Raw genomic sequence first — 23,709 nt, 5'->3', positions numbered from 1 at the left:
GGATTTTAGACAATTAAAAGATGGCAACAGCTCATGTCTGCCAGCAGCAGCAGCCAAAGATTTGTTACAGAACATTTTAAAAACTATCTAGCCAATAGCATATTACTAAAGCCTTTTGACAATTGTTCTAGCCAATCACTGAAAGCACACATACACCTGATTCAAACAATGCTGGCTTGTATGCTTTCTATTAACAATAAACAATATTCCATTATTAAGCTTAAAACTTTCTACTATCTTGCTAAGCATATTTTTCTGCAGCCTTAAGATCTATCCTAGCCAAACCTAAGACTCCAGACATTATTTTATATCCTTGCTTGCTGTACTATTGTATCTTCTCCTATTTTCAAACTTTGCAGTTACAGCTAATTCTAAATTCTTCTGCTCTTTCTGTTTCTGGGGCATGCATCCACAGCTTTCTGAAAGCCCTATTACCTTTAATATTTCCCACATAGATATTTTGCATTTCTATGTTTTTATGATGACTTAGGTTCACTGATTTCCAGTTTTCAGTTTCCTGAAAATCAGGTCAACCTTGCTTGACCAGCAAAACAATTTGGTGCATGTCTGGCAAAAACTAGTTGGTAGCTACTTTTGAAGAGATAGATGCCCTTGGGAGAGGAGTATCTAACAATAAATTTTTCAGATCCCTCAGACAACGAATTCCAGATCAGCAAAATGCCTTACCAGAGGAAGAAGCATCTGGACCTGTAAAAGACAGCCTTCACACTGTCTCTGATAAAGCGTAATTCTTTTACTCAAGCAGTGTTACAGAGTAAAACTGGGCTGATGCTAACACTTGCCAGCAGCCATCTGGTGTGGTAAATAATGAAGGGTAAGGAACTTCAAGTGTTTTCATTTTTCAGTTCCCTGTTACCAATCCATAAATTTAAGAGACCACAGTCAAGGTCAGGGACTGTCTTTGAGAGAAGTAAATCTCAAATGCACACATGGGAACAAGTCCAGCATTATTTTGCTTCCCATGGCAGAAATCCAGGAGCCTGACCTGCACTATTTAGCAGCATGTGTGCTGCAGGGTCTGCTAGCCAACTGTGCTGGGACAGGAGGCCACAGCCCCAAAGTGCTGGACATTTTGCTGCAGGTTGTGAAGCTATAAAATGGATTTAGAAATCTAAAACTAGCTATGCAATTCTTATTTTAAATTATATAGATGTGTGTACAGTTGGGTTATAGATTATACACTACATCACAAAATATATAAATTTTATATGAGTTACAGATTTTAAGTACTTTTATAATCAGTTTTGAAGATTTTTAAGTACTTTCCCGCCAAGGTTCATTTGGAAAAACAATGCCTGACCACAGTCTAGAATATCTCATAACTTCTGTTACAGCATTTGGGAAATATTTCTGCTTTCTGTGTTGGACATAGTAAAAGGAAAAAGTTCATGCAATTAAGATGGAAGAATAATCATGAGAATGGAGAAATGTGAGACTGTAAGAGGCCTAGGGTTTATGTCTCAGTGACACACAGTTTTGATAAAGGATATATTGCTGCTGATACCTGTATGACTGATTTCATATTACTCATTCCCTATCATAAAAAGGCATGAGATGAACTGTTTGAAAATGTGCAAGATAAGAGAAATACTATCCTGTGAGTCTTCAGGTAAAACTTGCACAAGTTAAATTCTTGGTCTCCAACTAGAGTTAATACAGGCCTTTGCTTCCTGGGTTAGTCTTGATACTTTGAGCTCTTTAAAATTTTATAGGGATCGTTCAGTATGTGTGAAGGAACTGCCATTTAGTTGCATGAAAGTTTTGAGAGAAAATCCTAGTAACAGCTGAAAATACCTATAACAAAAATATGATCACTGTGTGTAGCAACCTAACAGCCCATACCTGTCCTTTCTGTCCATAAAAACTGCAAAAACTGACTTTGCTTGGATTCTCTGAAATTCTTCTTTCTGTAGTCCTCAAAGCATTGAATTCTCTACAGTTTCATGATAAACTTTTCAATTTTATTGCTTTTGTTACCCATTTATCTACTTGCTTTAAGTAAATTCTTACTTGCTGTCTCACATGTAGGCTTCTCGGGGTACTACTTCTTTGCTTCAGTAGACCTACAATAAGTTTTTTTCAATATTATTCTGTTACAAATATTAAAAATGCAGTCAGGTAATAATTAACTTTTTTAATTCAAGACCAAGTCTATATATACCTCCCAAATATGGTTAGATCTTCATTCTGTATAATATCTAGGAAACCTTGAGGAGGAAATAGGACAATGGAAGTGGTTGGCTGTCTGTACAAATAATGAAGTTTTCACCAGGCAGAAGTTGAGTGGATCATTTGAAGTCTGCTTATTTTCTTAAAGAACGATCAAGATTTGTTTCATTCTTTTATTTGTTCTTGTGCAAGTAAATGGTTAATGCTCCTGTTATAGCCAAAACACTGCCTTCACCACTGAGCTTGCAGACTGCCATCTATTTTTTCACTACCCTCAAGAGAAAGATTAGCAACATTTCAGTGGTGGTATGTGTCCAGTACTTGTAAAATGTCTGTTATCTCTCTTGATAAAATGATCTATGCAAATCTGCAACAATAATGTGACTGAATGTTCTCTGTGGTCTCAGTGTCCTCCAAATGAGAGCTGTGCGTGCCAGAGTACTTTGAGAACATCACAGCCATTGCAGCTGTGTTGCTCTTATCCTGGAACCATGTGAAAAAATGTAATCCACTGGCAAGAGAGGGGTAGAGTTGTAGTTCAGAATGTGTTTCAGAAAAGATTAAAGATAGCCATCATCACAGTATATGATGGTTATAATTTTTTTCTTGTTTCCTATCTACTTAGATTAATGGGAAAAAGACTTTAAAAATACAAAACATAGCAATTCTTCTACAATCCACATTTCAAACTGTTTCTCTTTTTATTTGATTTGGAGAATAAACCTTTTTGGGCATGATAACAACTTTAGAGATTTACCAAACACTGAATAAAATAAAAGCAGAAATATTGCCTGCCCTCTGATCAGCTTTGTTTTTTCTCAATTGCAAGTTAAATTTTATTTTATTATCTCATCACTCTTCAAATGTATTTATAATTCACATCCCAGAGGGATAGCCACAGGCCCATACTTCAGGATGTGTTGGGTAAGTGCTTATACTTTTGGAGTTTAGGAAAATATAAGATCTAGTAATTCAGCCTTTGGATATGCAGAAAGTAGCAGCAGAAAAAAAAAAAAACCAACAAGAAAATTCATTGTGATGATAATTCAACAGTTTGAAATCATTTTTGACTGAAGTTTTCTGTTTTTGTGAGTGCTTGAAGAATGCTATTCTATGTGAGTGTTGTTAGATATGATATAGCTGGGATTGAAGGGATTTAAATCTGGCATGGCAGTTAAAGGGAATTGTGTATGTGAAAGACTTTAAATACCCATGTTTGAATAGAGGACTTGACAGTGCTGTCACATGGCAAGAAATAAGTTCAGAATAATAAGTGTAATTTCCCACCTCACACTAATACAGTTTTTGTGTTGTTTTATTGTTCGATATTGCCAGAAACATGCTTTCCACTCAGTATATACTGTAGATGGCAGTAAGGTTATGCTACAAAAGGGTACATGGGCTGGAATAACTAAATTAAAGATGTGTGTACAAACCTATGGATGATTTCAGGCTTTGAAGTGAGAAACATTAACCAGTCCTTTCTGGAGGTGCTTCAAAAAGTATTAGAGTTGCTATAAGTAGATGGTTTAGATTCAAAACCTGAAACCATCCATGGGTTTTAAACACATCCTTTAAATTAATTATGCTAAACCATCTATCCTTTTCTCATTTCTTGCATTGTCTTTAGTAGATGATGCCTCCGCTTCCCTTATAACCCTTTGACTGTCCTTGGATGGGGATGTGTGAACTCACAGACTGCCTGATGGGGTCACAGTTCTGGAGCTGGGTATTTCTTTGATCTATACATATAACTCTGTGTGTGCACACATGTGTGTATCTGTATATGGAAAGCAAAATTTGGGAGAAATTAACAATATATTGTGCATTGATAAAGTATTTGCAGGCATCATGGTTTAGGAATGGTATTCTCTAATTTAGTGCTCCCACTAAAACTTTGAGCCTTTTGCTCCTCCCTGCCCCTACCTGCTCCCCTGTGGTGGGCTGGAGAGAAGTGGAAGCACAAATGGTAATGATCACAGCCTGAGATAATTTACTGGAAACAGAAATGAGGTAAGAAAACTAACAGCAACAATACTAATAAAAAACGTGTACAAAAGAGAGTAATTCACATGCAAAAAGCTCACTGAGCCCAACCACAGCCATGCTACCCCAACCATTCCCTCCAGCTCAGAACCAACAAACCCCATCAATCCCTCTGCCCCACCTACTCAAGTGGAAGGAAACCTTTCTCCCCCAAAGAGACTTTTCCCTTTGCCCCCAGCATGAGGTGGTATAGAATAATCTCTGTGTTCTAGCTATGCCCTCTCTGGCTACTAAAAAATTTAACCCTGTCCTAGCTGCAACTAGGACATTTTCCACCCCTTATTCTATACCATTAATGTCATGCCAGATCCTATACCTTCCAACTCCACACGTAAATGTGTGTGCATATCTGTGTGTGTGTGTGTGTGTGTGTGTATATATATATATATATATATATATATATATATATATATATATATATATATAGGTGTGTGTGTGGCGGGGGTGATGTATGTATATACAAGCACTGGTATAATTTCTACAGTCAATGACCATCCCTCCAAGACATCTGTTGAGTTAATTTAGTCCATGATTGTGGATTCTATCTGTCCTAATATCTTCCAGGGCAGGAGGGCTGGTGTGCTGTTGGGTGGTTGCAAGCTGCATCAGGAGCTCACAACTGGTGTATCTGGAGCATTCCATACTTTTTGTCCATATTGATTATGGCATACAGTGGCAGTGTCATTCACCAACTGATATTATACAATTCAACATTACAGACTGTTCTTACCCAAAAATCAAATCCCCTTGAGGAACAAATTCTGTTTTCCTGTCCCTCTGCATTATCCCCCATGTGCACCCAGGTCCTTGAGCAAAAACAATTCCACAGATAGCTTTGCCTTTGCCTTAGAAGCAGGACTAACCCAAACTGACTTCCCTAACACATATTCTTCATATGCAGCATGGGGACTTTATCCCCTTCTCTATTATGTGGAGGCTTTGATGGGGCAGGGGAGGCTCAATTAGTAGAGCCCATAGTGTTAACTAACTAGGTGGCCTCTGCTAAACATAGATCCCAATGTTTGAAGGTTCCACTATCCATTGCTTTGAATGTGGTTTTTGAACAGTCCATTGTAACATTTAATTTTCCCAGAGGCTGGTGCATGGTATGACATGATGATATGATATGATATGATATGATATGATATGATATGATATGGTATGATATGATACACCCACTCCTTACCATGCTCTCTGGCCCAGGTGCCTAGGAGGTGTCTATGACTTTGTAAATAAGTCCTACTGTCTGACTCAATTCTTTCTGGGGTGTCATGTCACCACAAACCTTGCTTTTCAAGGCTCAAGACAGTGGCCTTGTCAGTGGCATAGGGCACAGGGTACATCCAGTGGTTGCTTCCAGCCATCCAGTGGTTGCTTCTACCACTGTAAGGACATAGCGCTTGCCTTGGTGAGTTTGCAGGAATGTGATGTAATGCTGCTGTTAGGGCAGAGTTGGGTTTTCCATTCCACTTTCTCATGTTCTCTCTGTGGTCATGCAGTAAAACTGCAGGTTACCTCATGGTGTGTACCCCTTTCTCCAGCAGAGGGGTACATGCTCCTAATGGCAGAGACTCTGGTCCGTACTGGCAGGGGCATGGGACATTTTCTCTCTAGGTTGCTTGAGTCTTTCAAGTCTGTCTACAGTCTTGTTCAGTCTTTCCACAGCTGAGGCACAGGTTGGTAGGGAGGAAAAAAAGAACTTCATATTGTCAAAGTCAGGTAATCACCTGAAGCAATGTTTCTTGTTTCATTGACATCAATGCCTAAGGGTTGGCATACAATGACAGCACACTCCATAGAAACTTCTGCCAAATGGATTGTGTACATTGGACCTGGTCTGGATCCACAGGGGGCTGTTTGTTATTTGAATCCCTGTAGATTACCTTCAGAACAGCTAATTCTTTCAGGTCCTGGACACCTTTCTGCATGACATTCCACTTGTCTCAGTGCACTATTAGGTCACCCACAAGAGAATACCATTCCCTCATGCCTGACAGATGTTGCCTCCAGAGGCTGAGGGTTTCTGTCCTCTTTCCAATCCCCTTGCCAATGCCTACATCCTGGAACAGGGATCCCAACTGCCTGGCTTCACTACCATCTAGTTTCATATTGTATGTTGTGATATTCTGGCACCAGAACAGGCAGGTCACAAGAGGCTCTCCTGACTGGTGGCTGAAATGTTTTTGCATATCTTGCAGCTCACCCGGGGGTAGGCATCAGGTGATTCTCTCTGGCCCTGCTTCTTCCTCCTGTTGTGAGCACCCTATTCCTCTTCATCCCTCACTAAGTGAACTAAATTTGTCTTGAATTTCTTTATAGGGGCACCTGCTACTGGCACAAAGTTGTTCATCTGGTTCAGCTGCAGTTTGAGTGGCCACAGTGCCCACTGATGTGTTTTCATTCCCCTCCCCCTGAGTTGTTATCTAGTACAGGGCAATGCCCAATAAATCATAGTCTGCGCCCAGCACATTGCAATAAATTGCTCCTCTCTGGTATTGCCACAGCATTCTCGTTGCAAGTATTCTGTCACTTTATCAGGTCCTGTAGTTGTTCAGGGATGAACTCCCAAGTCATTGGAGCAGATTTCTCCAATAACTGGGCCTTTTCTCCCACATTCCATGTCACTCATGACTATCCACCATCAGGGCAGATCTCTGAAAGATCATGTTATTTAAGGCTATTTTATTTAATTCTTATCACGGTCTGGACTGCACTGAGGAGACCTGGCAACATAGCAACAACACCATGCTTTCCTTAACATCCAAAGGGAATTCAAAATTCTCCAAAGCTGTTGTAACAGACCTGAAGAAGGAAAAGGGGGTAAAAGCTGGGGGAAGTCACCCTTCCCTATTCTCCCAACAGACTAGGTATGATTTTTACTGGACTACGAAATATTGTGCCTGAGGCAAGCGTAGGAGAACAATACTGAATACAAACCCCAAATGACCATCATTACATGTTATCATGTGATAAACTGTTATCAGACAGTACATCAACAAAGTAATCCTGATCCTTCCCTGCTCTGAAAAAGAGCACTGCAAGGAGCACAAAAAGGAATATATACAGGGTTAAGTACCACAACCACATGAACAGATCAAGCCACATTGTAGCCAGTGGCTCTGTACCTAATACAACAAATACTTAGATAAAGTTTGTTTCCTGCTCTGGGCAGATCTATTGTTATCATAACCTTTGTGTCCCACTTGGGCACCAAATTAGGCTGTCGTGGTTTAGGAATTGTATTCTTGAATTTAATGTTCCCACTGAAACACTCCAAAGCCCCTTAGGCAGCATAGAGAGGAAAATTGGAGGTACAAAGTGTGAAGGTCATGGGTTGTGATAAGAACAATTTACTGGAAACAGCAATGAGATAAGAAAACAAGCAGAAGAGCAACAATATTAATAACAAAAGAGAAGAGTAATTCACATGCAAATTGCTACCGAGCCTGACTTGACTGCAGCCACATTACCTGGACTGCTCCCTCTGTCTCAGAGCCAGCATTACCCCACTGTTCCCTCCACTTTGCTTTCTTGACCAGAAGGAACGTCTTCCCCTGGAAACGACTCCCCCCCCCACCCCTGGCAATGATGTCAGGTGGTATAGAATAATCTCTACGTTCTAGCCATACGCCCTCTGGCTACTGCAGAAATTATCCCTGTCTGGCTGGAGCTAGGACAGTAGGTAATGTATACCTATGCTCCTAGCAGAGTACACTCATCTCTAGATTAATTGCATGCCCCATTTACCAAAAGAGAGGGGCTTGTTAGACTGTGCTACAGCTTCTATGCCCTTTGCACAGAAGACAGAGGCAGAGATAAGGATTGATGATAGGATGTGCATCGTGTGTGCATCGTCTCATGCTGCTATGAATTCAGGATGCAATTCGAGGCACAGGCAAGGACTTGAACTTTAGGAAGATGTGCTGGAAAAACCCACTTGAAAGATTGAATATTCTGCCTTTTAGACCCCTGTGAATTAAAATACACTTGAAGAAAATTAAAAGTTGCGGAAAACTAGAACCAAGAAGTTCAATTTAATGGAATTTTAGTAATGACAAAACAACACAAAATATTCCTACATACAGGCAATTTGGGAATAATTAGTGGCAATAACTGGTTGATAAAAGAAGACTAAAACATCATGTTTTATACAGTAGGAGTAAGAAAACAGGTTTAGAGTGGTAGTAATTACATAAATGTTTAATTATGTTGAACAAAATATTTATTCAGTGATCTCAACAGTGCCCTGCTGAGTTTGAGGAGATATTCTTGAATGCTTACCAAAATCTGTTATTAAAATAATGTTTTTTTATCTGAGAGACTAAGAAACAGAGATATGAGAATTTTTATCCAAACTGAGATGAAAACCAGTTGCATTTATTTAAGTACAAGGGTTTAGAAAACGTGAAGATATGCAAAAGTGACTATCAGTGATTACAGTTGGAACTGAGAAGTGGGAGGTGGGTGACTGTACTCTATTTCTCTGGTCCCTCTTGTTTTGTGCAGTTGTAGACACTAAGAGTACTATTCATAAAACACTGTCAGCATTTACTCAACACCCAAGAGTTATCCAGGATTTAAGTTCTGATGCAAATTTAGCATTAGTCTCTATTTTAAACCAATAAACCTGTACCTGCCTCTGCTGGTCTGTCTTTATTATAAATACTTCATATGCTTTTTTTTTGTTTTTTTAGCTCATACTTCATATAAGAGGACTTCCACCTCAGTGTAGTTCATCTATAACGAGCAGAGTGCTTATGAAGATTTGGGACCCAGTCTGATCTCATTTATACTGATGTAAATAAGGAGCTAATATTTCAGATTGGCACTTGTAGGAATTAGAGGCTAACTCCTGGGCTAGTTCTTTCTGCATAATGTTATCTGTCATACTGACAAAGTAAGTTTCAATTTAATGATTCAATAATTTACCACTGTCATCTCTTCTGATTTGCAGATGGGCTTCTTCCGCCGGAGGTACAAAGAAATTATTGAGGCTGAAAAGAGCAGAAAGGAGAATGAAGATAGTTGGAACTGGGTCCAGAAAAACCAGTAAACTGCCCATGAAAACAAAACTGCCCAGTCATGTGACATATACTCGCTAGTGTATAGATCCTGCTCTTGTATCTTCCATATGTGGAAGAAGGAATCTTCTCCAGATTTTTTGGAGCCCCCATTGATGCTGTGTCTTTATTACTCCCAAAACCTAGGGAATATATTCTGAGGCAACCACTGCAGCCATGTCAGATGACTGGAGCAATTCACACTTCATTTAAGAGTAGAACTTTGAACTTTGGTAACCAAGCTGCAATGCAGAGCAATATTTATGAATCCAACTATGTAGTATGCCCTCAGGGGAAGACTTTTACCTAAGAATATTTTTTATAAATACAAGCTTTTTATATTGAGTATGTCTTTATATTTGTATCAATGTTTTATAATTTCTATTGAATAGCTATATAGTTCACTCAAGCACTGATATCTGGCTAAATCTTTGGAAATATATATATATAAATTCTATTGTACTTTTAAACATCAATGCAAGAAAGAAAAGGGAGATTTGCAGATAAAAGTAGCTGAAATCCTCATATGCTTAATTCACAAGGCTTGGTAATATCATATATAGATCATTTAATAGAAATAGGCCAACATCTTTTTACAGTCTCCTTCTTTAAGTTAAATTTGGTGTTTGATTTATAAGCTACAGAACCTAAAGTATTTCACAGTTGTGATACTCTGTATCTTGAGTCTGTCCTTTGCTAGCCTGGATGGAAGAGGATAAAAACATTTCTACAGTGACGTGTAGCAAGATGTAGCTTGCTTTGGCTCACTGAAGAAGGCACCAGAGAATGTTCTTTCTGGGAAGTGTTCTTTTGCAGTCTCTAGGACTGTACAATTGAGATACCAGAAGGATATATAATTGGGCCGACCACTATGGCATTGACAAATTCCTTTAAATAATAATAATAATAAAAAAGTAATTAAGTAATATTAATATTAAGATGGATAGTTTTAATGCTACTGTTAATAGTACAGTAAAGCAAATTTACTGTACTTGCTATCAAAGCAAGTGATACATTGCTACACGCTATGAGCAATATGTCTGCCATGTAAGTTATATACTTGAGTCATGAGTTTGTTTATATGAAAATTTTAAGAGAGATAAGTAGATGCAAGGATTAAAGTGTTTGGGTATTTGAATCTTGAGGTTGCCTATCTGGGTGTTCCAAGTACTGAATGTATTTCCTCAAGAATTTAGAAGGAAGTTAAGTCAAGATGCAGATGTTATTGGATCTCAGCTTGCCACTTTTATTACTGGTAATTCTTTAACAAATTGTTTGTTGAATTAGAAGAAATCCAATTGTAATTAATTCAAACAAGTTTCTTCAAAAAGCTCTTGGATTACTGAATAGAAATAGTGGAACTGTGTAACACTTGGGTTTAGATTCTACTTGTATTTTGCACTTTGTGTAAATATGGAGTAAATTTCATGTTGGTATAAAATCCAAGTAAAGGAAAGAAGGGCCAAGCTCTGTGGTAGAAAGTGAAACCAGGATTAAAAGGCTGCAGGATGTCTTCTTCCTTAAGGGTGTGGTAAAAGAACAGTTGAAAGTTTGGAAACTTGAACACAGAGAACATGCAAGAAATCTCCTTGAGAACAGGTCTTGCTCTTCCTTGCCATATTCATGGTAGCTTCAAATTATAAAAATATAAAAACATATTCCTGTTTGCTTTTTACCACCACCATCATCAAGTGTCTGCTATTACTACAGTATTGATCGATATTTAACTATTAGCTATGTGCATGTATTACGGAAAAATAGTTTTAAAGTGAATTAAGTGTATTGATTCAACATCTGACAAGAAAAACTGTTAGTCTATTCAACCATCTTTCTTAAAACAATTGTTGTTGATTTGACAGATTCTGTGTGACAAATGATCATTTAAGCCAAAACCCATAGCGAAATCCTGTTATAAGCACATGTAGTGGAGTACAGATTTTCCAAGAGAGTGCAAAACCAAAAGGCTGGTGGCATTTGACTGCACTGATCTATTATCATCTAGAGAAAGAGCCATAGACTGGCTTGGGTTGGAAGGAACCTTAAAAATCTAGTTCCAATGCTCCTGCCATAGGCAGGGAGACTTTGCTAGACCAAATCCAAATCAAAGCCCAATCCCTTCTGGCCTTGAACTGCTGTATTATGAGAAAGTCAAAGATTGATAGAATGGCTTGTTTTGGAAGGAACCTGAAAGATCATCTAGTTCCAACTCCCTGCCCATGGCCATGCCAGGTTACTCAGAGCCCCATCCAACCAGGCCTTGAACACTTCCAGGAACTGGCCATCCACAACTTCTCTGAACAACCCGTTCCAGTTTCTCATCACCTTCACAGTAGAGTTTCCTTCAAATATCTAATCTAAATCTGCCTTTAATACTGAGGGTTGTTGAATTCCTTGCAGTGTATATCTGGCATTGGTTAGTTTTGTTAAACAACAAAAGCTAGTTGTCTGTCTTTTCTCTTTAAAAAATCTAAGTCAGATGGATGTGAGATTGATTCACAGCTATAAATTGAAATTGCTTAAAGTACTTGGTTAAAAAGGGGTCTTTGTATTACCTGTAAGAATCTCCAGTATCTGCCCTCTCTAGAACTGATCCCCCCAAAAATTATTAAAAAGTAAAATTGCTGAAAAAATAATTCAGGACACATGTGAAACTACTTGTGAATCGAACTGAATTTAAAAGTTTCCATTCAAAAAAAGGAGAAAGTTCCCTTTGAAAAGCTGAAATCATCAATTTCCACTTTTTAAACAAAATTTTACTTTGAAATCTGACAGAAATGCTTCCTTACAGTATTTTAAAAATCAAAATTAGTTATACCTTTGAAATATCTTTTTAAACTGTATAAAGAAGATTTTTAAAAAATTACAAATTCAACATTTCAGATTTTATTGGACTTTTGTTGCAAAGCAAAAGTGGTTTTATTTTTAAAAAAACAAATAAAGGTAAATCACATTTGAGCCCACACTGGACTTTTTCATTTCTGACTTGAATTGTCATAGAATTGGTCCAGCATAAGTCATCTCTTAGTGAAAATCTAGCTGTTGGCCAGGTAAGTGCCATATTTATGAAATAGTCCACAAATTCTAGTATCATCACTGCTAGGTACTCAGTTGTTTTGTTGTCATGGATCGTTTTGATTTTACTCTCCAAATTGTTTTCTCCCTTTTTTAAAATCAAATTCCATTGTGGCTTTTGCTTGCTTTCAAGCAAGACTTGACAATGAATCATACCAGTTCTTCATATTAAAGTACTATAGATGCATCTTTCCACTTCTTAAAAAGCAAACAAAAAGTCCCACTATTATCAGTTGGTTGCAATCAGTTTCTAATCCCAAAATCTTATGAAAATGTAACACACTTCAAGAATGTCTAGAATAAACCTCTGCTATAGAATTGCTTAATTTTAATTAAGAAATCATCATAAATATCTAGAGACATGGTTACTTTAGAAATTGCTTTTAGCGCTCTGGGAGTTCCCATCTGTCAGCTACTTGTTAGTTTGTGCTGTTCTGCTTGCACAGAGGCTGGGGGTAGTCGTTGTACAAGTGCTCTCCAATCAATCCATCTTGAGGCAATCTCATCAGTTTTCTTTGATAACTTCAGTGAAAGGTTTGCTGAAGTTACATTGCCATTTTTCCCAGCAGACTCACTTTACACTAGCTATAAGCTATGCAGGAGGAAGGTTAGAAGTGGGGCAGTAACATTTTCAAATGCTCTGATATCTAAGATAGCTAAACTTTGCAGTGTACAAGGTGTCTTCTTACAAATAGTACCCCTGAAGTTGTTTTTAGGATATGAAGAAAGCAATCTCAGAAAAAGATGATCAGGAAAGAAGGCGGGGGAGGGAATCAAAGAAAAATATTACTTAATGCAGAGGTGGTGCTGTTGCAATCCCGTGTAGTTTCCATCTTGATTTCAAGAAGATCACAGTTATTTCACAGTTTCAGCGGCCCACAGCACAGGGATAAAACCACCTTTCACAGCTGTTTTCATTTAAAAACCAAGGGGTTTGGGTCTTGAAATTTCTTCCCAAGCAATGGCACAACTAGTGTGCTTCAAGAATGTCACTGGTATTCTCTTGGCCCTTGTAGCTAACAAAAACACCTGCTATTTTTTTTTCTGAATAAACTTGTTCTTTTATTTGATTAATCGTAATGAGGAAGTCAGCAAACTGTAGAAAATACTGGTTTAACCCCTGAATTGAAGTCATCTCACAGGTTACTTGTGTTATCTGAGAGAGAAATTATGCCTGATGTAAATTCCAACCCTGTAAACCACTTAAGCAATCTTTTAATTTCAAAATGGGGAAGACTTCTGCAATGCCAAGCATAGCATTGAAAACAGCCCTTTCTATGCCAAAATACATGAATGGTAATGACCCCACACACCAAGTCAGAAATGTGCAGGTAGCCCAGCTTGCTGAAAGCAGTAGATATGAAAAATCTTTCTTTGACAATATTGAGTATCAACTTTCTTGAATGTCTTCTGTTTATGGGCACATTTTGGAGTCTTGCATGAGTTTAAAGCATGGTATCCATTTGACATGGAATTATATAATACTGCTTTCACTAAAGAATTAAGGGAGTCATGGAACTAATTTCTAGCCTTTGTCCAAGTTTACCCACTTGCTATGGTTTCTTGGATATAAATTAAAGTAGAATTTTGTTCATTGAATGTGCATTGATTAAACTGGCCTGAAGACGAATTGCTTTTGAAGCTTGATTTGCATGCACAGTAGAGTACTTGCACCATCGTCCCTTCTTTATATCAGAATGTCACTGCTTATATATTGTAAAATTGTATGTTTCTTTTTGTGAACTTGTGTTTGGAAGAATGTGTTCACTCTTACTGATGTCACTGTATTTGTCACCTGTATTTAGAAGCTTGTGTTCACCTGTATTCTGATTCACTTGCACTGTTTAGGAAACGTCAGGTTTACAAAAAATACAACTTTTTGGAATAAAAAATGACTGTAAAATTATCCTAATAATATAATTTTATCAGTTATTGTCCTCGTCTAGCTCTAGTACTTTTCCATTAACTGGGTGAGACATTTTCTCCTGTATGTTTGAATTAAATACTATATATGGTATGTGTTTACCTGTGTGTGTATAATTAACATATTTTGTTGTAATTTTATGATTTATAACATCAAACTGTTTGGAGACAAAGAGTACAACTGACTTGACTACAGTTTTTTAAAACCATTGAAATAAAATAAAGGTTGTGAGAATTATTTCTATTTCATCAGCCTTGCTTTATCAACATCAAATCAAACCCCATGAGATGGTGATACTGACCTATGATAAGAGTGTCAACCTGTGTAACTTGAGTTCTGTTTCAATCTATGAATTTGGATGAAAGTTGAATTTTCTAGTTTCACGTGCTTTTCCTGTGAGGATTTATAGTCCATAGTGGCTGGAATATAGTAACTAAAGAATATATATGAAATTATGTTTTCAACTCTATACGTCCCCATGCTTACTGGTCACCTCTATAGTGAGCAGAAGCTGAATGTAAGCTTTTACTTCTACAACTCTTAAGTGTTTCAATGTACTCCAGACATACTAAAGCAGTCTGTTTCCTCAGCATTAACACTGTTGGCTATATATCTAAGAACGGGCTGGGCAGAGTTAGAATCTAACCTGTGACTCAGAGCACATTTGTACTGGTGGCAGACCACAGCTTTATATACCACAATGCCAAAAGCATTAGAGAGTTCAAAGTAGATCTGGGTTCTGACATGAAGGTAGTACCCTTCAAAGCAAAAATAAATGTTCTCAGTTATTGCTGGGCAATAGTGGTAGGAGAATGCTGCTGCCAACAGGAATGCAATGCCCAGTTTGCTTTTGGAGATTAGTGGAAGCACTAGTGCTGCAACAGCTAAAGCAATAAGCGGACTTTTGGACATACTAAAATCTCTTCGTTATCATGTGAGCATGTATGTATATGTGTGTGTGTAAGCAGGCAGAGTACATCCCCATCTGGGGCCAGAGGATTGGTGAGCTAACGGTGCCCTCTGTGGGGTTCACTTCTTGTCTTCTTGGTAGGCAGAGAACAGCAGTTTGTACATAGCAGGATTTTGTGTGTTGTGTTAGCCCAGACAGCTTTTAAGAACCCTGTAGGACTTCTATGACAAACTGGCTTTGTTTTAGAAATCAAGCCCACAACTTTTAGCAGATTTGTTTCTTCCAGTTTCACCAAGAAAGGAAGAACTAGATGAAACTTCAAGAAAAATAAGATACTCTTTAACAATGAAAAAACCAGGTTATTTGTTAACATGCTGCTCAGCCTGGCTCATGTGTGTGGATTGGAGCTGGTCTGACATTTTTGCTGTCTGTGCCTGCCATTGCTCTGCTTTTTGGCTTGGATGTAATGGAAGTTTCCCTGCTAAATCTTTTCCATTTAGTAGTGAAATACCTCTTGAAAAAGATGAGAGACTTCCTCCCATACCTTTTGGGTCTAGTAAGTTGCATATTGACCTGAGTAGTACTGGGTAAGATGTCTTGATTTGATTAAAATTCCGAGTGCATAACACACTGGATAACTGAGATACCAAAGGCCTAAGGACAGTGTCATGGGAGACATAAAGGATGCAAAGTAGATTTTAGTGTCCTCTGGCCCCACTTTGCTTATTACCAGAATTAAAATACAATGAAGACAGCTATTTTGTGAAGATTCAAATGTACAAATGAATTTAAAGCCATATGACTTTATTTACTACAGCAAATCCGAAATTTCAATATTTCAAATGGCTGCAAATGGAGATTTTATTTGCAAGTGGTTTCAACAGAAATAAAGAATGAGTGGATGTCTTGATTTGAAAGACGTGTCTGCTAGGGAGGGGCAGGGCCGCCCTTGGAATGGAAAATTCAAATCCCCTCCCTCCAAAATATTATCATTTAGAAAATTAAAGGGGCTTTCAGGCAGAGGTATGGGGATAGGAATAACAGTTCTTTACTACTAGGTATAACAAGGCAAATAAACAACAACTACAGCATTAATAATAAACAGAACCATGAACCTCAAGGGGCTTTGTTTCACAAAGCCCGGGGCAGTCTGATTTCGGTGCCCCTGCAGGACTTTGAGAGCACCAAGCTGGAACGGTGGAAAATCCCGGGCTGGTGGATGAGATATATCAGAAGCTCCACAGTGGTAACTGGAACAGCAGGGATGTCCTGGCAGGGCGGGATAGTGCGGGGCCACAGCGTAGCAAAAAAACCCCTCAAAGCACTGCCGAAGAAGCCACAACGGCAGAACAGGGCTGGCCCAGCTCTAGCAGGGCCAGAGGAGGAGCTAAGAATTCTAGGGCACATGAGCAGATGATGGTAGATTTCTCAGGACCAGACTTTCTGGTGATAGAGAACTCCTCCTGCAGCAAGCAGCAGCCTGGCCATCCTCTCTCTGATGCCAAGAGCAAGAGAGTGAAGCTGCCTCCAGCTCTGTCCTTTACCTGCCCCCAAAACTTGCATTATCTCTCCCTCCGAGAGAAACTTCCAGAGACCCAAGGAAGTGTAACCAGGTGCTACAACTCCTCTCCTTTGGCCCCTTTGTTCTGCTTAAGTACCTATAAGTACCCAGTAGTTAGTTTCCTAGCAACTTATGGGAAAAATTCTACAAGTGAAAAAGAAACAAATCTAACCCCCAACAGTAGAATCTTATTTAAAAAGAGCAATGAAAGTCAATTCATCATGTCTTGATCATGCTATAATCTGTGAGTGTTGGAAAGGAATAATTCATATATTTCTAGTTCATTTCTACTTTGCTTTTTATGCAGCTAGTGCCATTTTAATGCTTGAACTTCTAGGTATGCAATGTTTTAGAAAATTGACATGCAGTTAAACAGCTGTAAAGAATCAGAAATTAATGAAGTAGTAACCCTGAGCAGAGGTGTCCCTGTTGCAGATATGCATTCAGATATGATGTATTGACTTGCATTAAATTGTTTTAGATTTATACCAGCACAAGTGAGAAGGGACTCAGATGGGCTCCCCTGAAGCTGAAGGACATGCATAATGAGACAAAGTTTTGCACTAATCCTGTGTAAGTGGTAATGTACAGTAATTTCTGTAATTTAAGCAATATTCCTCTGGACTTGCAATCTGAGAGCTGTTTAATTCAATCTTAATGATGCTGCTCTGTGCTATAGTCAGAAAAGATAGAAGGAATAGTAAAGGATGTGATTGCTTTATCCAGCAGAGAGCACTTCATAGAGAGAATGTATTCTGTCCTACATCAGTCTCTCAATGGAGATAAGGCACTTGAGAACTGGGCATGATCTGCCCCCTTACCTTTTTCTAACTTAAATGATCAGACTAACTATTAAAATTATTATTTTACTGTGTTGATTTTAGGTGAATGGCACAGAGTAGGAAACTGACAATGAAGTGATTACCTATTAAGAGGTCAGAATACTTTCTCAGTATTAAATTAATGAAATATATATATATAGGATTGGATAGAAGATGATATAAATGTGTTAAAATACTTTTCTCCATTTTAGTTTTCAGGGTGAGGGATGAGAAATCAAATCTGTGTATGAAAACAGAAATTTTTTTTATGAGATTGCCAAATGCCAGAATCAAGGTAGCATGTGGCCCTGTTTCTTAGCTCAAAACTGTATCCCTGACATAGCTTCATCAAAGGGGAGACCCATGTTTCACCTTGACCAGGTGACACATGTTAAGGCTTGTCTTATATTCTACTGCCTGCTCAGCTGTGCTTGTCCCACTCTCACTTCCATTCTACAAATACTGCCAGTTTTTTCCCCGGCCTTTTTCTGAAGTTTTTCTTCTGCTTCATAACTGGTATTAATTACCCTTCTCTCTCAATTTGTCTGAATAAGAAGGCTAACTTAAATTTAAGTGATTTTCCCCAACCTGCACTTAGTTTGAAATATGTCGCACTTGTTTCAGACCCAAAAGGTTTGACCTGAAAACTGGCAGTTTCCCCAACTACATCAGCAGTTCTGAGGCCTATGGGAGGTTAGGTCAGAAACTGTGGTCCTCTCCTCATGTCTCTTTTCATCAAACTTATTAACCAGGCTGAAGCGTACCTTGTCAAATCACTAATAAATGTGAAATCTGAGGGAGGTAGAGAGATTGACAGACAGACAGACATGTATAAGACTGAAACTATTTTTGGAGGTCGACAAGTCATATAAAAAAAGGACAAGCCTGCCATTCAAAATAATAAACACATTTTCCTGAAATTCTGAAACACAGTTAGGGACATGGAACTGGAAGGTCCTCAGTTTCAGTCTCCTATTTTCATTGGCAACTATTCCATATCTTTCCTTTTATGAACTGAACAAAGTCCAGTAGAACCAGTTAATTTTTTTCCTTATTATTCTTGCTAAAGACTATTCTAACATTTTGTTTTGATGGTGTTTTTAATGGTAATTTTCTTCTCAATTTGTTCTCTTCCTCTCAAAGTCTTTTAATTTAAGTAGTTCCTTTCCTTCCTTCCTGTTCTGAGTCAATCTTTCTTGAATACAGGTGACCAAACACTATGTCCTGGGTAAGATACTGTTATGAACCAATTAAACACAGAAGAGAAAGAAAACTTTGTGAATAATATTGACTGAACCCAGAGAATTTCAAAATATACTACAGAACTTGATTAAAACCAAAGTTAGATATTGGTGCCAAAAAAAGAGATTTTTTTAATAGTAAAAGAGGGAAAGAGAGAGAAGAGAGAGAGAGAGAAAGAGAGAGAAAGAGAGAGAAAGAGAGAGAAAGAGAGAGAAAGAGAGAGAAAGAGAGAGAAAGAGAGAGAAAGAGAGAGAAAGAGAGAGAAAGAGAGAGAAAGAGAGAGAAAGAGAGAGAAAGAGAGAGAAAGAGAGAGAAAGAGAGAGAAAGAGAGAGAAAGAGAGAAATCGGGGAGAGTGACAGGGATCAGGTAGAAACATATCACCCTCCTGAGGATCCCAATGATGTCTCATGGCTTTCCTCCATCTGGTCTTCTTGGTGGTGAGTCCTTGCCACCCCGCAAAAAGTAAAGAATTCAATGGATTAATATAGATTTGGGCAAGGTGGGAATGCCCAGGTGCCTCCCCTGAGGGGGCTAGGTTTGACACTCCTCCTTGCAACACTGAGCATTTGTTGCATCATGTTGTGGTGCTCTGGTGCAGGGTCTGGGGACCACTTAGAGGGGGGCCTTTGATGGGCCATGACACCCCCTCTGCTGTCCCTCACGTGAATGTGGCTCTTCCTGTGGTGTAGGAGCCCCTGCAGCCAGGCTCCTCTGCACAGCAGAGGATGGACATTGATGTGGTTTGACACTGGCCCAACACCAGGCACCCACAGGAGTAACTTGCTCACCCTCTCCTGCCACAGCTGGGCAGAGGAGAGAAAAAGGAAAAAAAAATGCAGGCTTCATGAGTTGAGACAAGGACCATGAGAAAAACACTTCAAGGACAAAACAGGCTCAGCTTAGGGTTACAAAGTGAATTTATTACTAACAAAATCAGAGAAGGATAATGAGAAGCAAAACAAGCCCTTAAAACACCTTTTCCCCCCAGCCCCTCCCTTCTCCTCACTGACAGCTGCTTCACCATGGCCACCACCACGGTCTGCAGAGGAATCTCAGCTCCCATGCCTGCAGTACCTCTTCCCCTTCCTTCTTCACTGACCTTGGTGTCTCCATGTTGTTTCCCTCACATGTTCTCACCTCTTCCTCTTCTCTGGCTGGAATTCACTCTACCCCCACCTTGTCTGGAGTTTCTTCTTAAATACATCATCACAAAGCTCTCTCATTGGCCCAGCTTTGGCCAGCAGCATGTCCATCTTCAGAGCCATCAGGGATTGGCTCTGCTGGACATGGTGGAAGCTTCCAGCAGCTTCTCACAGGAGCTACCTCTGTGGCCCCTCTGCTACCAAAAACCAGGCTGTGCAAAACTAATACATTCTCATGCTGCCCCACCACCGAGAAGTCTGGGTGTGCAAGTGTGCACAAGAAACTCTGAGGGGACACAGCTCAGGCAGCTGACCTGAACTAAACAAAGGTGTATATCAGACAACATGGCTTCATGCTCAGTATATAAAATGAAGGAAGAAAGGAGGAAGGGAAAGACATCTGGAGTTACGGCATTTGTCTTCCCAAAGCACCATTGTGTGTGACAGAGCCCAGCTTTCCTGGCGATGGCTGAACACCTGTCCACTCATGAGAAGTGGTGAATAAATTCCTTTTTTTTGCTCTTCTTGTACATGCAAGTCTTGCTTTACCTATTAAAGTGTCTTTACCTCAACCTAGGAGTTTTTTTCTCTTTTACTCTTCTGATTGTCTCCTCTATTCCACTGTGGGTGAGTGAGCAAGTAACTGCATGGGTCTGGGTTGCTGATTGGAGTTAAAACATGACAGTCAGCTGTCATTTGTTCTAGACTGAATAACTGAACATAATAACAGAATAAGAAATACCAAGATCAGTTTAGTATTTTTCAGTCTTTCAGGTTGTTTTGTTGGGGGGGGGGGTGTTTTAAAATATTGATCTTTCGCATTTGGAGTGTAAATTATTTCAATAGCTCTTTCCCCTCATCAAAGACTACTTCTGAGGAAAATCAGTATTTCAGGCTAAACATATAGTATCCTCAGTATCAAATATCCCAAGCTTCCAATATCAAATACTCCAAATATCCAATTTCCCAATAATGCTTTTGAGCCTGTTGGGAGTTGAGGATTTTTTTCTTTCCTTTTTTCTTTACTTGTTATCAGGGGAATTTTTTCCCATTGTGTTGCTAAGAGGCACTGATGGCTGGGTGCTTGAGACGGGGAGGGCAAACTCTCTCTCTTTCGATCTGAGCCTTCGGAGGAGAGGGTGTAGCTATGGCTTGGGGAAAGGAACTCACTCCTGCTGCAGAAGTCCAGCTTGGTCCAATTTCTTCTGGTGTGGGGTGAGCCCCTGCTCCTGGGAGCAGCCACTGAACTGGGACTTTGTTACCTCCTGCTTCACTAAAGGGGGGCCTGTCGCTGTGCTAGGAGCAGGGTCACTGTTGTCCTGCACCGGCTGTTTCTTGAGCACTGCTCTGAGTTTTTTTGCTACTCTGTAGCCCACACCCCCTGCCCACCGAGACCTCCTACATCTTCAGCCACAGCTCCGGAGTTCCTGATCCATGTCTTCCATCCTTTCCTGTCTGGGACAAAGCCGCCATCACCACGTAGTACCCGAACCTGCACCACAGTGCCCCCTGCAGCCGCGTGGGGATCATCACACCTGCCCTGCCTGCCGGGAGCCACCAGCGCCCCTGCCGGCCGTGACTGGAACTGCACCAAAAGGGAAAGCACCCATGGTCAGGGAAGCTGATACTGGGTTCCTGGTTCTCTTTATTTTTATTAATGCCGTAGTTGTTGTTGTTTGTTTGGCTTGTTATACATACTAGTAAAAAACTGTTATTCCTATCCCCATATCTTTGCCTGAGAGCCCTTTAACTTTCTATATTATAATAATTTGGAGGGAGGGGGTTTGAATTCTCCATTCCAAGGGAGGCCCTGCCCCTCCCTAGGAGACACTTGTCCTTCAAACCAAGACAGAGCCATCCCAAACCTCACCGTGATAACGAAACATTCTTATTGTTTCCATAGTTCAAAGTTTTCCCTCCTTCTGGTACAGATCTTTACAGACTGTTTTACTGTTTAGCATTTTACCATCATGCGTTTGATAACAAGTACCTTACCTCTGCCACCCCAAACATGTTACTGTAGCAAAACACTGCAGGTTTTACCCAGAGGAAAACTGTTCTTCAGATGCCAATCAACAGTATTAATAACAACTATAAAATGAATTCTGCTTTGCTTGGCTCATCCTAAAAGGTTAAAGACTGGTCAGAAACATAACTGAAAGTTAGAGGTGTCCTCCTGAAGAATATTGAAGAGCCATAATCCAAAATAGCAGGTGATAGCTGCATCTCCTATGTCTGTGTTGCAGCAATTACACAAACTGAGGTGCTAATAAATGTTTATGCTGCACTGCTTCTTTTTTATCTTTTCCAGTGGAAATGAAATGCTTTGAGTTGTCGCAGAATAAAAGCTCTGGAGGACCAGGTCACCTTCCTGGGGTGTAGGTAGGCACTCATAGCTACACCAGGGTTGTAATGAGTGTTGCTATGGCAGGCATTTACATACTGAAAGAGGTGCTTTGGGAATGCGAAGCTGGATCCTAATTTTACCTGTGGGCAAAAATTCAGTGGGACTGTGGGCATGAATGGGGTGTTTAGCCAGCTTTCTGGATATATTTCAGAGGAGAAGTTACGACTGAAGTAAAAATCTATTTTATGCTGGAAGTTATTTACCAGCGACTAGACAGGCATAAAAATTCAATTCATGTAGACCTTCAGCATTTGTAAGATTAAATTATTTCCTGGATAATTTGAAATATGTGTTTTTAAAGGTGAATAACACCTCCCTTTCTCATGAGCTGTTGTTTTGTATTTTGATATATACACTATAGCCTAGTGCCCAGATGTTCTAAGCTCTAGACTCAGTTGTCTGAAATAAGAGAAATGTTCCAACACCTCTGTAGGGTTACAAGATCCTACAGGATTTTGATATTTATCCTGCTGATTGATCTCGATATAAAAAATCCGTCAGCTCTTGAAAACTCTGTGGTTGTCTTAGGTTGCAAATGCAAGGTGTATTCTGTTTCTCATTTGTTGAAACCAGTTGAAGAGGTGTTTTTTCTTTATCTCATAACTCTCAGGAGGAGGGGGCAGGTGTCTTTCTGTTAATGGGCCAGCTGTTAAAACCAGGTAGGGTAGTATTTCTTTATGTCTTCCATTCTGCCTACAGGGGAATATCTGCTATTAATGGACCATTAAGGCTCACCACATGACTGATAAAATAACATCATCCCATTGTGATATGTTCCACCCTGTGGGAGGAGCCAAGAATTCCTGCCTAGATAAAACCTGACATTAAGAGCAGCAGGACAGCCTGTTTTCCACTGGATTCCCAGAGAAGACCAGACCCATCTTCCCACCACTGGACCCTTCTACAGGATCATCTCTACTCCAACAGAACCCCATCTGTCACTTCAGGAGGACTCAATTGGACTGCTACCAACACCCCAACCAACAGGGTGTCAGGTTGTGTTCTGGCTGACAGAGTTTTTCTTTCTTTGCTTGTTTGCTTTTTTTTTTTTTTTTTTTTTTGTACTACCACATTTTTAATATTCCTAGTAAAGAACTGCTGTTATTCCCCTTCTGATAGCTTTGCCTGAAAGACCCTTAACTTCAAAATTATGATAATTCAGAGGGAAGGGGTTTACATTCTCTATTCCAAGGGAAGCTCCAACTTTTCCCTGGAAGACACCTGTCTTTCCAAACTAAGACAGTGGTCAATGTAAAGTGTGTGAAAGAGAATGAAACACAAAATTTTGGGTTTAGTAAAAGTGACATTGGACCTAAAATCTGAAAGCAAATTG

At 39.5% G+C, this 23,709-nt stretch overlaps 1 protein-coding gene across 2 annotated transcripts in view; it reads left to right on the top strand.

Annotated features, from left to right (window-relative positions):
* ITGA9 (integrin subunit alpha 9) overlaps nucleotides 1-14,529 on the top strand; it is a 256,223-nt gene extending 241,694 nt beyond the window's left edge. Inside the window, exons 28-29 of one of the 2 annotated variants that reach the window (XR_010722201.1) lie at nucleotides 647-835; nucleotides 9,191-9,265. Coding sequence is in view for 1 of the 2 variants with exons in the window: in XM_066190554.1 (XP_066046651.1) it covers nucleotides 9,191-9,289 (99 nt within the window). In the remaining variant the exon portion in view is untranslated. Of the gene's footprint in view, nucleotides 1-646; nucleotides 836-9,190 lie in introns of both variants that reach the window. The other variant, XM_066190554.1, reaches the window with a different exon arrangement.
* Nucleotides 14,530-23,709: the final 9,180 nt, after the last annotated feature.

The sequence above is a fragment of the Chamaea fasciata genome, unplaced genomic scaffold, assembly GCF_029207755.1.
Source record: "Chamaea fasciata isolate MVZ Bird 193981 ecotype frontalis unplaced genomic scaffold, bChaFas1.0.hap1 SCAF_1, whole genome shotgun sequence".
Taxonomy (NCBI): Eukaryota; Metazoa; Chordata; class Aves; order Passeriformes; family Sylviidae; genus Chamaea; species Chamaea fasciata.
This window is presented reverse-complemented; position numbering and strand designations above follow the sequence as displayed.